Raw genomic sequence first — 17,348 nt, 5'->3', positions numbered from 1 at the left:
ACAACCAATTTTCTTCATTTTGCATCAACAGCTGTATCTTTTTCTAAACCTAACCTAAATGAAAGTGGAGTTTGTATTTTCCACATATAAATGAGAAATCAAGTTCCTCCAGTGACACTGTGCCCAAAAGTAGACACCTCTCTCAACACATCCTTACTCCCAAGGTGTGAGAATGGATTCCCCCTTTAGTTACCAAAAGTGTGGGTTTATGGGAACACCAATGGAAGCATTATATGACGGTTTAAAGAAACTGAACCTCTTTATTGTTGTTATTATCATTATCATTATCATTGTTGTTGTTGATATCATTAGCGCTTCCACTTCATAGGAAGAATTGGGTTTCAATAGGTGACTGCTCTGAGTTTACATGTTTTCCCTGTGTCTGTGTTGGCCTCCTCCCACAGTCCAAAACATGCAGTGGGTTCACTGGAGACCCAAAATTCCCCAGACATGTAAATGAAAGAATTAATGTTTTTTTGTCTTTATATGACATGTGATCAACTTGCAACTGGTCCAAGGTGAACCCCACCTCTTTCCCAATGACAGCTGGGGTAGGTTTCAGCCCCCATGTGACCCTGACTGCAGGATCAGAGGAATTGATAGTGAATGAATGAATGAATGATGATGACAATAATGCTAATGCTAATGCTAATGCTAATGATAATGATAAAGATAATGATCATGATAATGATAATGCAAGGTTGCACAGTGGTTAGCGCTTCCACCCCATTCCACCCCATAGCACGTAGACCCTGGTTCGAATTCCACAGGAATCCTTTCTGCGAGCAGTTTGCATGTTGTCCCCACGTCTTTGTGGGGTTTACTCTGGGTTCCTCCAGGTAATTGAAAAATGAATGTGAGTGAATGGTTGTTTCTCTACATGTGACATTGCAATCAACTGTCGACCAGCAGGATAAGCAGTAGATAATGGAGGGATGGATGAATGGATGGGTGGAAGGATGAATAATAATATTTCTTTCTTTTCTTATAACTGAAAACATATCTTGAATTTCCTGTGAAAAGGTGGTCATACCATGTCAAATTCCTGTGTACACTTCATTGGGGATGAAAGAGATTCTGATCTAATAATAGTAGAAGCAGTAGCAGCAGTAGTAGTAGTAGTAATAATGATAATGATAATGATAATGATAATGATAATGATAATGATAATGATACATTTTAATTGTGGGCACCTTTCTATAGCCAAAGACACCTTATAAAAAGTTTAAGAAGATAAAGATAAAGATATTTACAGCAGTTGGAATGGAAATGCAGAGTCAGAATTTTTGAACAGATGGCTTTTTAGTTTTGACTGAAATTGAAGGAGAGAGCCAGCATTTCATACGCCAGGTGGGAGTAAGTTCCAGAACTGGGGAGCAGAGGGACTTCCCTGTTCATTATCCTGAGACAGGAGGGATTGGGATGAAGCCCTGAGAGAGCAGATGAGACTGGCAATCTAAAGCAGGTGGGACAGGTATGGTGGAGTCAGAGTGTGGATGCATTTCTAGATTAATAGTAATATTCTGAAGTGAATCCTACAATATATGGAGAACTAGAGGAGCTGTTGAAGGATGATGTTTCTCTGTTTCTCTGCCCACATGGCTTTGGCCCCCCACAGGAGCTGGAGTTTTTGTGGAGAGATTTGTTAGGGAGGGGAGGCTATAAAGGATCGAGGTATGGTAAACTATTTGGGAGGTAACAAATCCTTGGATGAGAACGGCTGCAGCATGTGGAAAGAGGAAGGGACAGAGTCTATTGATATTGCGCATGTTGCGATACTGCAGATAGAAATAGGCGGACCAGTTGATATTATTAGAATGGGACATCGTCCGAGGCTAAAAATACAACCATATAGAATGGCAGAAAATAAATGAAAACTAGTGTTCAAGAATTTTAGTGTAAACAAATGGAGAACCTTGGGAGAATTGCTCCAATGTTAAAAAAAAAAAGCATGATTTTGGCACAGAAGTATAAACCCAGGACTTGTTACTTTGCTTTGGGGGGCATTTTCACTTCACTGTCTCTGTAAAAAATATTTAAAACATGTTAACACAAAAGAACTGATAAATAAAGACTGCCATATTTATACTGTCACTTTGGGTGAATTCAATTACACAGGTTGATGCAGAAATGTTTAGCCTATGCTTCCAGTTGCTTTGTTTATCTCCAATAATCAATTTTTTTACACGCGACCGACTGGACAAATGTGAATGCTGAGGAGGTGATGAGTAATTTTCCATCTTTCCTGCCTCCTGCAGCTGCTACTGGATGCCACAGGAAGTTGATATTGTTGTAGCTTCAAAGCAGCTTACAAACGTCCTGTTTATTATCGCCCACCTCATTGTCCCAAACCTGGACTTGTTTTTCTGAGGCATTTTAAATTTGTTTTAAAGACTTTGCAAATGTGTGTGCATGCCTGTGTATTGCGCATGTGCGGGGAACGAAAGAACTTGTATATTATATCGGACTAAATCCAGAGGTACATTGCTACACATTTTTATACGACATTAAAAAAAAAAGACAGTTGATTTTATAAATTTCCAGCCATTTTTTACTTCATCTGTAGATTCTTGCTAATTGCCATGTAACTATACATAATTACTTTTTTCTTATTTGCAGGTGATTTGAACTGAATGTCATGACATTTACTTGCACAAACTTAATTTAGCGTCTCTAAAATACATGTATATATATTGATTTTAGTTACCCCACCAAAAAGATTGCTCTTTGATTGTCTGGTGATTTTGATTAAAACAGATGATAATGATGATAAAGATGATGATGATGATGATAACTATTATTATTATTTTATTTCTTCTACTACACATACTACCGATACTTATACTACTAATATATTTATTGTATGTAAGCTCATTAACCCTCTTGTGATCTTAACATTGTGTTTACTCCCCTTGTCCTACGGGTCAAAAATGACCCATAAGACAATCTTTGTACCCTAGTGGTGTACAGCCCACATGGAAACATAAACAAAAAAGAAGTATCACTTTTTCTAATTATGGGGTCTCTTTAGGAAAAGTCATAAAATTTCAAGTTGGAAAAAAACAGTTTAAGGTGTTTTTTCTACAGCTAAACATGGTAGTGTATCACTTTTGACCCACAAGACAACACAAGGGTTAATAATATTACAAATATACTCCACTCTCCATACATACTCCATTCCCTTTTCAGACTGGAATGGGTGGAGAAAAGTGTCAGGGGTACTATGCCATCAGCCAGATTAAAAGGAAAGGTGTACAAGACAGTGGTGAGACCAGCGATGCTGTATGGTTTAGAAACTGATGAAACACTGATGAAAAGATAGGAGGCAGATCTGGAGGTTGCAGAGACGAAGATGTTAAGGTTCTCTTTGGGAGTGACTAGGACAGATAGGAATGAGTCCATGAGAGGGACAGCCCACGTTCGCTGTTTTGGAGAGAAGGTCAGAGAAGCCAGACTGAGACAGTTCAGTCATGTACAGAGGGGGGATAATGAATATAGTGGTACATGAATACTTGAATTGGAGCTGCGAGGCAAGAGGTCCAGAGGAAAACCAAAGAGAAGATTTATGGATGTAGTGAGAGAGGACATGAAGTTATTTGGTGTGTGAGAGAGGAAGATACAGAGAATAGGGTTAGATGGGGTTTATTCACTGTGGTGACCCCTGAAGGGAAAAGCCGCAAGGAAAAGAAAACAAATACAGACCACTTAATACAGTGTTGTTTGTCAGACCATTTTAACTCCTTTCTGACAGCTTTTGCCCTCAAATGATAAAACAGTTAGCGAAGCAAACTAAGTTTTTAATTTTGCTGCAACCTCTAAATAGCTCAATGTTAGGTTTGTGACCTGGTTCAGGGCCCATTCTTTACTGGATTGATAAAGCAACAGTATCTTTGATTTGCTGTCAAACTCCTTCTAAAACATTTTCCCTGCTGCCTGGCAACAGAATGTTTTCTTCTAAATGTATCTGAAACATAAAAAAAATGATCATGTCTGTCTCCTAATCTGAGCCACTCCATTACAAACTTCTCTTAAAGCCTTGGCTCTCAGAGCCTCCTGAATGACACAGAGCTGGACTGGGCTGGGCGTCCGTTTCCTGACTTAATCCAAGAGGTTAGTTGGTGTAAAAATGCAGGAAATTTGTTGCCTCGAGGGGAAGAGACCCCAGACCCCCCTCCCCCCGCTCTGCTCCAACAATTATGTGCCATTCCAGCTGCCTATGTGTTGCCATGGATGCAGAAAGTTATCTAGGGCTGCTTTACAGAGCTGCAACCTTTGTTTGTTTACGTTGTGGCAAGAAGTGGAGAACTTTTAGCGGCAGCTTGCAGTGTGGGATGATGTCAGGCAGCACGGGTACTCACAGCCAACTTGAAGCTCGGTGTTTGGACCATGGATCTGGAGCCGACGCCATAGGTGTGGGAAAGTTTGACTGTAGGGTAACAGTAATCTAGGAAAAGGGGAGAGAAAGGAATCATGTTAGGAGACACACAACACACAGCACTAGCACACAGCATGTGTACAACACAAGTGTTTTATACATGTGCTATATGTATTATTACATCTTTTACATCCGGTATGGGCTGATGATTTCACCATCACAACCGACAGAAAGTTTGGGGCAATCTAAATGAAGTAACATCAAAGCAGGAGATGTCACGTTCTACAATTGTCGGGTTGTTGGTCCGACCTTCACGATCTTGGCTAGAAACCAGCCTCATCCTGATGTCATGGGAAACAATGTCAAGTACATGGCAGAGCAACAGCAGGTCTTTAATTCAAAAGATAATTCTTTGTTTTTGTTGGCAGCCATGTGTTGGACTCTTGCTTGAAAATGTGTCCACAAAACATGTCTATGACTCCCTACAAAAGATTACCATCCCTCAATAAAGACCTAAATCACTTTCTAATAGTTATCACCAGAATGTTTATGACACTTGCATAAAATTTTACTGAGGCTGTCTGATTATAGTAAGTTAAAATACATATTGTGTTACAATATTGAATATAACAAATTTTACATTTTAGTAAGAAAGAAATAGAAAAATAAGAGCAAACTATCTCAAACTCTGCCAGAAATTACATTGAACATCTAATCTTGTTTGTCTTCTATCGGAATCCTATGGTCATCATAATGGTTGATTCATGAATTATACGCACATTGACAAACAATTGCAGCACATTAGCCAACAAAGTCCAGAGTGGGTTGCTGAGAGTTGAACAGGAAGGCGGGGGGTTCCCTTCAGTTAGTAGCAAAAAAACAAAACACTTCTTCCAGGAGGACGGATGTAAAGAGGGAGGGTCTGCTGTCGGGTGGGTGGACTGCGCTGCGTGCCTGAACGCAGGAATCACCAGGTCAGAGATCACGGATGGAATGCTCATACACAATCACCACAATGCACAAGGAAGCTATAAACAATAGGTAACCTTAATCACACAATCCCATTAATACTTTATGAGAGTTTCCCATTAAAAAGAAATTTCTTTACCTTAAGATTCAAAGTTAATTTAGCATGCTTTTAGCCAATATTGTCATTGTGCAAGTAAATGTACAGGGCAAGGAAATGGAGTGGTATTTTTTACCCTGAAGATTGATTTCCCAAATATTTATGTTAAATAGCAAAGTATTAGTATTACAAATATTAGGGCAAATTAGATAATTTAATGATCTAGCCCATGACCGCCACAGGGACAAAATGTTCGTGTTTGATATTCCGAGCCCAATTATAAGCAAATGTGTCGCTAGTTCCACACCAAATGTCTCAGAACAATAAAGCTTATCTAAGTTATTCAAAATTAACCTGAGGCTGTTGTTGGTGTAACTTTATCACGTTTACTTGAAACCGTTATCTGGGTTACGACGGATAGACACACTCACTGGAGCCTGTTTGTCCACAACACTCCAGACCTTTACTATCCCTCAAGGAATGCCGTGGTATCTTTCATGTGCCTTAAAAGTAGAAATCCCAGTTTTGTTGTTTTTCCCACATCATTAGCAGGAGTATGAACTTAGCAAGAATACGTAAGCCATGAATGTTTTGTCCGGAGCAGGTAGATGATTTATGAATTAACTATCTTTTCAATGCAGTAGCTCTTTTTAAATTGCACTTTCTGATTCATACAGTTCTGGGTATTTGTCAGTGAACAATGCTACACCCATGCTAGACCATTTGGTCTTCTACAACCTGGTTCAAATGTTTTATATGTGCACAAAGTTGATATGAAAATATGACATGGGGTGGTTGCCAAGCAGCAATTGGTCCAGCCACAGTGAGCAGCCACAGTCCAGGTAGCTGCAGGGCCAAGACTGTGGGCAACTGTGCACAGAACCGGGCTGCGCAGCTGACGAAGACCCGACTGGTCCCGTCGAGGAGCTCCTGCTCAGAGCTACAAGACTCTGCAGGAGTAAAAATCACTGGGTTTTTCAAAGGGAGCCTGTTTGAACTCTGACGGTGAGCTTTTCTCTGCCTAAATCTCCAATATCAGATGTGATTTTACTCCCCCTTCACTACAGACAACATAAAAATGGGGGATGTTACAGCAGACGTGATTTACAAAAATGTTTTTAAATGTTTATTATATAGTTTATTAAGTTTTATTAAGTCACTCCACATTAAATAGCAGAGAAATTGTTAGCCACCAGTGGCAACATCACCAGAACTCCATCATTGTGATTCATCACGAGAAAGCAGAGCCAGATGATAAGAGCCCGTAACTTAATGTGTGTATTCAGCAGTCATCTGTCTGGCTGATTGCAAGCCTCTCCCCTGCATCCCACAGCTCTGCAGACATCAACCCAGTGTGTGAGTGTGCGTGTAGTATCTGTACCACAGAAGTGACTTGGACTGTGGATCATCATCTGCAAAGCCGTGTCTGCTTAAAGTCCCAAACCCATTTTTTTTTTCTTAAATAATCAAACACTGTTTCATAAAATTTGATATTGTGGCCACATTTTTTCAAGTGCCATCATGTGTATCGCCCTTAATTAACTTATGGAGAAAACCAGCAAATGTTAAACAGTTGGTTGAGGCAGAGGGCAGCCTGTGCCTCATCTGGTGCTTCTTCTGGTTTCCTTCCTTTACAAGTAAACACTGCCAAGTAAATGACAAGGGAAGAAATGTGTCTCTGATCACCTGGTTTTGAGCATCTTTTTATCAAATATGCCCAAAGACTGCCTCCATTCAGATATGTCATAAAAAAAAATGTTCAAGAAAAAAAGAGTATGGATTCTGGAATGAATTTCATCTTTTCATCAACACTTCACCATATTAATTGTTAGTGGCTCTAATAGAAGAGAATATTGAAGATGTTTCTGATTGTGGTTACACGACCTGCTGACAGTCAGTCTGTAGGTCTACTCAGCTATACCACTCCTTCTCCCTAAGCCTCAGGAATGCTCAGATAAAAAGATAAGATAAGATAAGATAAGATAAGATAAGATAAGATAAGATAAGATAAGATAAGATAAGATAAGATAAGATAAGATAAGATAAGATAAGATAAGATAAGATAAGATAGCAAAACATAACAATAATAGATAATAGTAGAAAGGAGGGAGAATAAGAAAAACAATAAAATATAAAGTGTCAAAGTTAAGGCTATCAAGTGTTTTAAGGTCTTAAAAAGTACAAACATTTGAATATTCCCTTCGGCTGAAGGAAAAGGATTAAAAAGTCTCATAGCCTCAGGTAGGAAAGACCTCCTGTGGCATTCAGTGGAGCTCCTTGGTGGTATCCATCTACTACTAATGTTGACACTTAGTCGAGAAAAGAGCTTTGGCCTCCAGAAAGACATTTGATTTTGAAAATTGGGTCTTTATAACTGTATAAAGATGTAAGCATGATACGGGGAAATGAACGACTAATCATGAATGAATATCTTTTGCTTTGCTCTCTCTCTTTCTCAGCTGGATGATGTAACAACATCTTCAACTATTGTGGAATGCTTAATTCCCCCTTAACTGGGCTGCCATCTGGGTCTTTAAGAAGCTGAGCTATAGGGGTTGACGGAAGAAAACGTCAACAAGCAGCATCTGAAGGCCGCTGATAACATGATGTGTTCAACAAGGTATCTATACAGACAGAGATATAAACCATTTTCAACATGGATACAAAACAAAGTCACGATGGGGAAAAAAAAACTGTGAAGGAGTTTAGGAAGGCTGCAACATTTCACGGCCACAAAGAAGCCAATTTGCCAAAGGTGAGTCCGAATGTCCCGGTAAATGTGTGAGAGTGCAACACTTCTCACAACAGCCACAAAAGGTCCAGTTTTCCTGGCAAACATAACTCAGATGCAATTTTACATGTCGGTCTCCAAACCGCCCCCTGGACACACTCCAGCCCCCACTCCCACCCTCTGACCCGGGTTCATGAATTCCTCCCTGTGAAATATGTGCATCTTTTTTATTTCAGCCTGTGAAATCTAGCTTGTGTGTGTTAATGCTTTTCCTCTGATGCCTTGGTGGTGTTCTTTTGCCTTGGGAAGACCATTCAGTATCAATACGTTTCAAGTATATTGTACCTGTTACATCTTTCAGATTATTTTAATAATAAAAAGGATTGTCATACCAGTGCATAAAGAGAAAGAATGTTTTATTAATAATCTAAAATATTTTTTTATTGAATAGTTCATTCATTTATTGACTTTATCAACATGATAATAACCATAATATAACATCACCTGTTATTCTGATTATTATCATTATTATTATTATTAACGTGATTATTTAAGACTCAATTTTTAAATGTATCACATGTTGATGTTATTCTTTAAATTTCTGGGAATTTACATTAAAATCACAATTACACCATCACACTATTACACGATTGCTCCCGTGTGATAAACATGAGAGAAAATATGTTCAAGTAATGAATATATTTCAGTTTATTGAAAGAGTAGATGACCGGCCTCTTGAATGAATAATTTTAATTGCTTTTGGAAAATTAAATTTCAGGACATAAGAAAAACAAACAAAAAAGTCAAGCGTCTGAAAAAAAGAGAAAGACAAAGTATATGAATGATTGAATGAATGAATGAAGAGATGCTTCAGTGACAAAACATGATAGATGGGTTTGTTTCAGTATGAGACATTTCCCGGAGCAGTAACATGAGCCAGTATTATTATTAATACCCAGCAACAAGTTACTGTAAGTGGGGGCCGGTTAAAATAGACTATGATAACGGTAGATTGTGGAAGAATGTTCCACACATGGTGCTTGGTCATGTGAGCAGGGTGTGAAGCCAAACTTCATCACCTGTATCCCATTTTACTGTGACATCACACCACCGTGACCCATCTGACACACTTCACAGATCACGTGCAGCCAAACATTACTTAGGATAATACTGTATAGTCCCAACCTGGGTTTCATTCATTTGAGATTGATAAGAAGAAGTCATTTCTAGGACAGCGACATCCTACTGGAGCAAGCTGAGGACCTAATCTACATAATTCCTACCTGTTTTTTAGATTATTTGATCATTCTAGTTAATTTGATCAACTATATGAAAGAAATAATTTCTTTTTTAAATAATGGATGTTATTTCAACTGTATTCAGGAATTGTTAGAAAAGGCCAGTATCGTATTGGCATAAAAAATAAGATTAAAATATGGATGGACTATTACGAAGTACAAGTAATAGCTACTGTGTAACTTCCCCAGGGTAACAACAATGACCCTGATATTGTCACATTATGACAACCGTGACAATGTCACTGTAAATAGTTAAGAAATGGCCTGAAAATGATTCCAAAAATATTTCTGTCTTTGAGCAACAACCTTAACCATTGTGCTTGCAGAGTCGGGAGTCCTGGGCAGCTCTAAGATGTAGCAGTTTGAAGTCAAGCTAAGGTCAAATGGGATAATGGAAGACTATTTTGTCTTCTAATGGCGCATGCTGACAGGAATCTGTGATGGCACAAGCTCTATTTTCCAGAAAAAAACAGGAAATGACTAGGAAGTCTGCAGGTTCCCATAACTGATTTTGCTGCAGTCCACAGCAGATGTTCTGATCCTGCTTCTGATTCTGGACCCCGAGTATAATCTAAGTGAGCAATGGACCCTAATCTGAATTGGTTTTGTTCGGTAAGCACCATGTTATAATGGGATTAACACAGATCACAAAATGCACAACTTGATCAGATTTCAAGACATTCTTTTGCCAATCGTCCACTATAAATCTTGCTCTTTGACAGTCTTTGAAATGAACTGAAGCATTTTGCAGGAAAAAAAAATGGAATTTACAATTGATTAAGTTACAAATACAGAAAAGAAGATGGAATGAGTAGAAAATTCAAATCAGCAATGATATTTTCAAGACATAATCTGGATTTCTGACTTCTCTATTTAACTGTGTCTGCGTGGTGTTATTTGATGATTTCTGTTTTTCACATTTCTAATTTATTTAGTCATTAATGAAACCCATTCCCCTGAAAAGGAACAAAACTGTAATCTCAAAATAAGAAATTGTTAACAGATTTGAAAATTGGTGTCCTTGGGCCTTGTTAAATAAAACCAGTATCAAACATTTACTGTAATTCTATATCTAGAGATGAGTTTTTGTCCTTTGACAGTTTTACCAGCCACCCACCCCTTGAGAATGACTTTATCTGTTATTTGTTTTATCCTTTTTCAGATAGCAGGGACATGCGCAACTGTAGTCTCACTACGGTGACGTGTCTTTTCTGAACTCCAGTCAACAATAACAGCAGTAACAGTTCTGGCAGTCATTCTGCCAAATGTCTTCATGACTGATGAGGAGGACAAGGCCATTTCACCTTTCTTACATCTGTTCTCTGGAAGTGACACGGGCCACTTTGACATGTAGACGCCACCTGCACGCTCAGCACTAACAAAGAGGCTCTACTGAATCACTGTGGTTCATATTGGTCCATAAACTCAACCGAGTCTGGCGGACAGTCCAGCACAACAAGCCAGGATTAAGAGGAAACTTGTTCCAAAATGCACCGTCATCAGTTTCCTGAATGTGTAAAATCACGTCCCCTCCTTACATAATAACCATCTGACTGTTGTGCACTGATAAATCTTAGACAGGAGGAGGAGCAGCAGTTTCACTGCAATGGAATCACCACTAATAATAAAAATTATAATGATAATAAACTTTCTTTAACCAGCTAAGTCAATTGAGATGCACTTCTCAATTACAAAGACGAAATGTGTCAGAGGCACATTTGACAACAAGCAACAGATTTTCCATCAAATATACAATATTTCATATCATACATGTGTAATTATGTATCTAAATGTATCACAAGCAACATAATGGGGCAGTTTAAGGGGAATTTTCCTGAATTCCTGGATCCAACATGTGCATGTAGTTAATGGCTCCACCTATTCCAAGATTTACTACGTAACAGTCCTGACTAAGATCCAAAAGGGGGAAGATAAACAAAAAGTCAGAAAGGTTTTGATGTGATCACAGAGACTCAGCTCGACTGTAAAGACAGCCCGATGAAAGCAACATCTATTAGAATAAAGAAGCCCATTGGGCGTGTGATTGTTTGTGACAAAGGACGTGAAGTTAAAAAGACAGCAGTCTGATGGATGAGGTGGAGACACCCTTCTCTTACTTCTCCTTCTAGTCCCTTTTTCTTTGAAAATCAAATGTAAAAGTGTTCACAATCATCATCGACCATAATTTTCCAGAGGAATAAGCAGGTTATGCAATATCTCAAAATTTGAATTTCGAAAAATTCAAAATAGATACAAATCAATCTACGACCAACACCGTATAAGCCGGTCACTTTCCTTTGAAATACTTTGAGGTGCTTCTCATCTTCTGCTTTTTTTAGGTCGATTTTGGTTGCTGTTTGATTAACCCATGAAGATTTTGTCACTTTATTCAAAAAACAAAGTCCAGTCAGATTTTTTTTAACAAAGTACCCAATCATAACACAGATGTCTTATGACACTTTCCACATAGAGCAGGTCTGGACCACAGTCTTTAAAATAATTGACAGAAACCCAGCGTTTCCCCATGAGCAAGCAGTTGGTTACTATGGCAAGGAAACACTGTCTTTAACTGGTTAGAAACCTTGGACAGATCCAAATCATTGAGGAGCAGCTTTCTGCCTCGAATGACTGGGGTAGAAGGAGAGTGAGAAGGACAGAAGGACAGATAAAAAGCGGGTGAGGTGTGGGCAGGTGTGAGGGTTAGGAGGAACAGTTTGAATATGTTCTCATCTCAATGCATCAACGGCATGAAGAATGGAGATTTTTCCCTAACCGTCATATTATAGCATCAGTATTCCTTTCTCGTAATTTTTTGACAAACCATGGAGCGCCATGTCTACATCAACATCAGTATCTATATCCAAACCTAAACAAAATAAATGCAGTTTGTATTTTTAACATCTTTGTATTAAAAATGAGATATTGTATTCAAGCTGACGGTTACATTGGGAAGGGGTGAGATGATGCAATAATCGACTTAAACATCCATAAAGGTTGATACAAGTAGCTGAGAAATACTGATATTTGCTGATATGTTGGTGCTTGCCGCAACCATTTTTTAGCAAAAATTTGACATCCGTATTTATTAGCTTGTGAACAACAAAGCTGATGTGATGTTATGGTCAGTTAGTGGAGGCACTCAGGAACACCTAGCCTTATCTTGATTGTGTCAAATGAACCAAGAAGGCAAAGACACACCAAAGCGCAGCCATAGAGGACTGAGCTTCAATACATGCTGAGATCTTCAGCACAAACACACGGCAAAGCCGACAGCCAGGGAGCACATTCCCTCTACCTGCGCATCTCCGGTTACCTCAGGTTAGTGGAGGATGAACAAGACTCAATGAGACAGGGTTATGTGTCAGGTTGCGGGTAGAAAATTCTGAGATGAACCAATAATTCACAGACAGAGTCAGTTAGACATGGGAACAATCAAAACATAACAGCGGGATCGTCTGGATCCCGAGTTCTTCTTTGTATTTCTGGCCCAGATCCAATCGCTCTAGACAATTAGCGTGATCTACCAAAAAACTTTGGAAATCCCCCACGAAATGCGTGCCAAGTCTGCTTTGGTCAAAAGTTGTATCAACAATCATGATATGTACTGTATGTGTGTGTGTCTATGTGTGTGTGTGTATACACCCACATACAGACACACACATGTGTATGTATATAGGTATATGTATATATATAACAAGTCTACCAGGAAGTAAGAAACAAAACAACACTGACAATAAACACCTCATCACTTCATAAAGATATGATGCTTTGAGATTTTTGATTTAGTTTTTTATGGAGATAGTCATCTGGATGTTGGGGAGTCTGCAAGAGCTTTCTTTAAACAAATAAAAGTGTAACACCAGGGAACATACTGCAGAGCACAACACTTTATACAGCAGGAACCGTCTAGTAACGTTCTGCTGCTGCAGCTGGAGGTCAAAAACCTCAGACGGGTTTGTTGCCCGGCCAGTTTGAGTCACTTATCAGTTTCTTTTCTGGCTACAGACCCTGAATGTTGTTTATTTGAGGGTCATACCCTGAACCTACAGTGTTTCTACAGCAAGCACACCCAGGTCCATCCTCACGCAGAGGGAAAAAAAAAAAGTTAATAAACCGAAGACCAGATCTGAAGACGCCTCTCTAATGAGAGATGAAATGTCTTCCAGGGAAGAAAGACACAAAAAGATTTTGATAAGGATTACCAATGACCTAGATAACTGAGAACCTCCATAGACAAAAGCATAAACTAGAAATAAGAGGCCGAATTTACCAGACAATGTAAAGTAAATTCAATGTAATTTCTTTCAAATGTCTTTTTATTTTATTTAATAGTGGTGGTGGGGAGAGGGTGGGGTGGAGGTGGGGGTGTCTCAGCCTTTTGTTTGGCCGTGAAGGCATTCAGTCTGGTTAGAGCACTTCGTTGGCCCAGGAGTTTAAGAAAGAAAAGAAGAGAAAAAATCCCAAAAGATTCTTTGAAATAATTGATGGATTCATATCCGATTTTGACTTGACGGCTGTTTGGCTTCAAACCCGGAGAATATGTTATTTACAAGTTGGGTTAACGGGACCGTCAGCGAGTCATAAATGAACCGGAGTTAAGAACGACTCACCTGTTGTTTCGAGCAGCGTGTCGGTTAATCGCGGCAGAGACGACGACTTCTTCTCAGCCATCCGCATCTGGACCTGCTCCCGGACCCGCCGGGCCTTCGCCCCCGGGTTCGGACACGGGCCGTCCGATGGAACCATGTAGGCGGTGCAGGAGGTGTTGGGCTGTAGGGCGGACAGAAAGCAGCTCTCCGCTACGGCCACGCTCATCCTCCCGGCGGGATCGGGGGTCTGGAAGACCTAGCCTTAAAAAAAAAAAAAAAAAAAAAAAAAAAAAACAATAAACCGAGGGAAGCCGAAAGGGTACCCGTGCACCGGAGACTGCCGTCCGGGCGCGACTGCCTCTGATTACGGGAAGGACCGGCTGTAAGAGGCGCGTCCGGATGGAGGCGGGACCTCCGTCCACATCCACCTGCTGACGCTCGGTGCCAGCAACGCAGTCGAGCCCCCCCTTCACACTCCCTACTCCAACAAAAGTTCAACTAACCGTAAAATGATCTCTTCTTTTGCACTATGACTTTTGCATAAAAAGAAAACAGAATTCGTATTCTATTTTAGAGGCTGGAAGTGATTGAGCGTGTGTATAATATCATGTGTGCATGTGTGTAATAACTATTCTCTATTACAACATAATTTGCATTTATGTACTTTTAATTATTTCCAGACTTTATTCTGCACATTGTGAATAGTACATACATACATGCAAACATCCTTTGAAAGTTTTTTTCTAATTGCTTGAAAAAAAGTCTTGTCATTATGCTTTCTGGCTGTTGCGTCATGTCAACGTTGCCACCTAAGGAACAAAAGACCAAAAACACTTATTTGGACAAAGAGAAAGAGAGAAATACCCCAAAATAACACTAATGTGTTATTAATACTTACCTAGTTTAATTCCTTTCTTTTATTTTTTCAGATGATAGTGGCAAATTGGTGACTGGTAAGGGTGGTACCTGGCTTCCTCACCTGCCCTTGTGACCCTTTGTCCATGTAGAGCTGGCAACATAGCTAATTCACAGCATATACTACTAAATTGAATAACATATAATGCTTAAGATGCAATGCATTCATGAATTCATTCAATATCTATACCACGTATCCTGCACTCAGGGTTGTGGGTGGGAGGGAACCAATCCCAGCAGTGGGGTTCACGCCAGACTGGTTACCATCGCAGTGCCACATATAGAGACATACAATCACTCACTCTCTTTTTCACAGGTCTGGAAAATCAGGGTCTCCAGTGAACCTATTTAATGTCTGTTGACTGTGGGAGAAAACCAGAGAATTCGGAGGAGAGCCACACCATGCAAAAGATAAATACTCTACACAGAGAGGCCTCCTATTGGATTAAAACTTGGGAATTTAGCTGTGAGGTGGAAGCCCTATCCTCAGTGTTAACATGTCACCTGTTGTAAATTTCTGTAAAATGAATTTTTAATAATATTAAAAAAATATCAAGATAAAAATTAAATGTTTGTGTGGAGATAAACAGTATCCAGATCAGACCACTGATGATTATTAGATTATCTCCAGATATTTGGATCCCTATTGTGTTGTTTGTGTAAAGAAGGAGAGTAAAAGATACCATGTTCTTTCACATCACAGCTTCTGGCCCTTGTGTCTCCCACCACACACACACACACACACACACACACACACACACACACACACACACACACACAAACACACACACAGACTGATTTTCAGCGCAAAGCAACACATTTACTGTGGTCTCCGAATAAAACATATGAAGATATGGTCGCAAAACACATTTCAAACAAATTCAGTACAAAAACAACAAAACAACATATTCACAAACACAGGTAAATTTCTAAAAATACGTCATCACTATCAGTGTCAAAATTCTTTGCTGTGGTGACAAATATTTCCCAGTGCCTCTGCAGAGGAAGAGTGGGAAATGAAAAGCACTCATCGAATGAACAGATGATGTGCAATAATACAAATGAATTCAAAGATTGTGTCACAAGCCTGGCCTGACTTTGCTTGAATTAGAAGCCTAAATATTTAGAGGAAAAATTATATACGATTGCCACAGACAGTCTGATTGGTATCTGATAGATGAAAATTTGATGTTGAAATGAGAAATATTTTTGTGTAAAAAATAGCTGCTCTTTTTCAGTAAATTAATCCTTAAGCGAAAGAAATGTGGCCTCGGATCAGATGAGGGAGAGAAAACAAGAGGCTGAAGTGGTGCATGAAAAAATACTGTATATTACACTGTAATACAGTGACTATATAGCCCATGATAAGACTTAATGAGAAGGCTGTTGTATATTATTTATCTCCACAATGCAATTATAACCAAATGGCATATCCATCCACTCATCCATCTTCTTCGGCTTATTCTGCACTCAGGGTCATGGGTTATGCTGGAGCCTATACTAGCTGTCATTGGGCAAGAGGCGGGGTACAACCTGAACTAATCGCCAGTCAATCGCAGGGACATATAAACAACCACTCACTCAATCATTCGGGGCAATTTTCCCAGTTTTTTCCAATTAACCTGCATGTTTTTGGACGGTGAGATTAAACCAGAGAATCCAGAGGAAACCCACACAGACACGGGAAAAACATGTAAACTCCATGCAGAAAGGTCCCCTTGTAATAAAAAAAAACGTTTGATGTTAATTATAATGACTACATTTTAATCAGTGGAAAATCTAGGTTCTTCCATCACCAACCAATCTTCATCAGTGGTTTGGTGAGGATCCAACTTTTGGTCCAACTTTGCTCCTCAGGCACATTCCCACAGGGTGCAAAACCAGCCTCACCCATGGATGCTACATATGGCGTCACAACCAAGTCCTGGCAGCCACCTTAGAAGAGAAGCGAGCCACCATCAACTCCACCCAGCTACATCTGAAATGCTATGGACAACCTTTGTATGTGAAGGAACCGAGGCGACTGCAAGCATATCGAACCTAGCTGAATGAGCCCAGCCGGGCCGGGCCCATGACTGGAGAAAGAGGGCAGACATCAGCCACCACCTGGTGTTTACCCGTAAAAGTGCCATCACAGCCCAGAGACCTGACCTGGTGCTCTGGTCCCCTTCTCTGAAGAAAGCATATATCATCCTGTATACCATTTTTATTTTTATTTTATTTATTTATTTATTTTTGGTTCATGGTCATGGCAGGTCCGTCAGTGGGTCAGAAGAAAACTAAAACCATTTTTAGCCATTATTTGAGATTAGCAATAGCATAGATTAGCGTTCAAAGTCACACAAAGCTTAATATAAATTCAAACTCTCAGCAC

The 17,348-nt window shown here is 39.6% G+C and overlaps 1 protein-coding gene across 2 annotated transcripts in view; it reads right to left on the bottom strand.

Annotated features, from left to right (window-relative positions):
• Window positions 1-14,362, bottom strand: part of LOC147235584 (plakophilin-3-like) — a 48,061-nt gene extending 33,699 nt beyond the window's left edge. Inside the window, exons 1-2 of one of the 2 annotated variants that reach the window (XM_086143700.1) lie at window positions 14,081-14,362; window positions 4,359-4,444 (exon numbers count right to left, since the gene is read on the bottom strand). In XM_086143700.1, the coding sequence (XP_085999826.1) occupies window positions 4,359-4,444; window positions 14,081-14,285 (291 nt within the window). In that variant the 5' untranslated portion in view covers window positions 14,286-14,362. The remainder of the gene's footprint in view (window positions 1-4,358; window positions 4,445-14,080) is intronic. The other variant, XM_086143699.1, reaches the window with a different exon arrangement.
• Window positions 14,363-17,348: the final 2,986 nt, after the last annotated feature.

The sequence above is a fragment of the Fistularia commersonii genome, chromosome 3 (genome assembly GCF_037954325.1).
Source record: "Fistularia commersonii isolate RoL2024-O1a breed Wild chromosome 3, RoL_Fcom_v1.0, whole genome shotgun sequence".
Taxonomy (NCBI): Eukaryota; Metazoa; Chordata; class Actinopteri; order Syngnathiformes; family Fistulariidae; genus Fistularia; species Fistularia commersonii.
The sequence above is the reverse complement of the archived record's forward strand: the minus strand, read 5'-3'. Positions and strand labels throughout refer to the sequence as shown.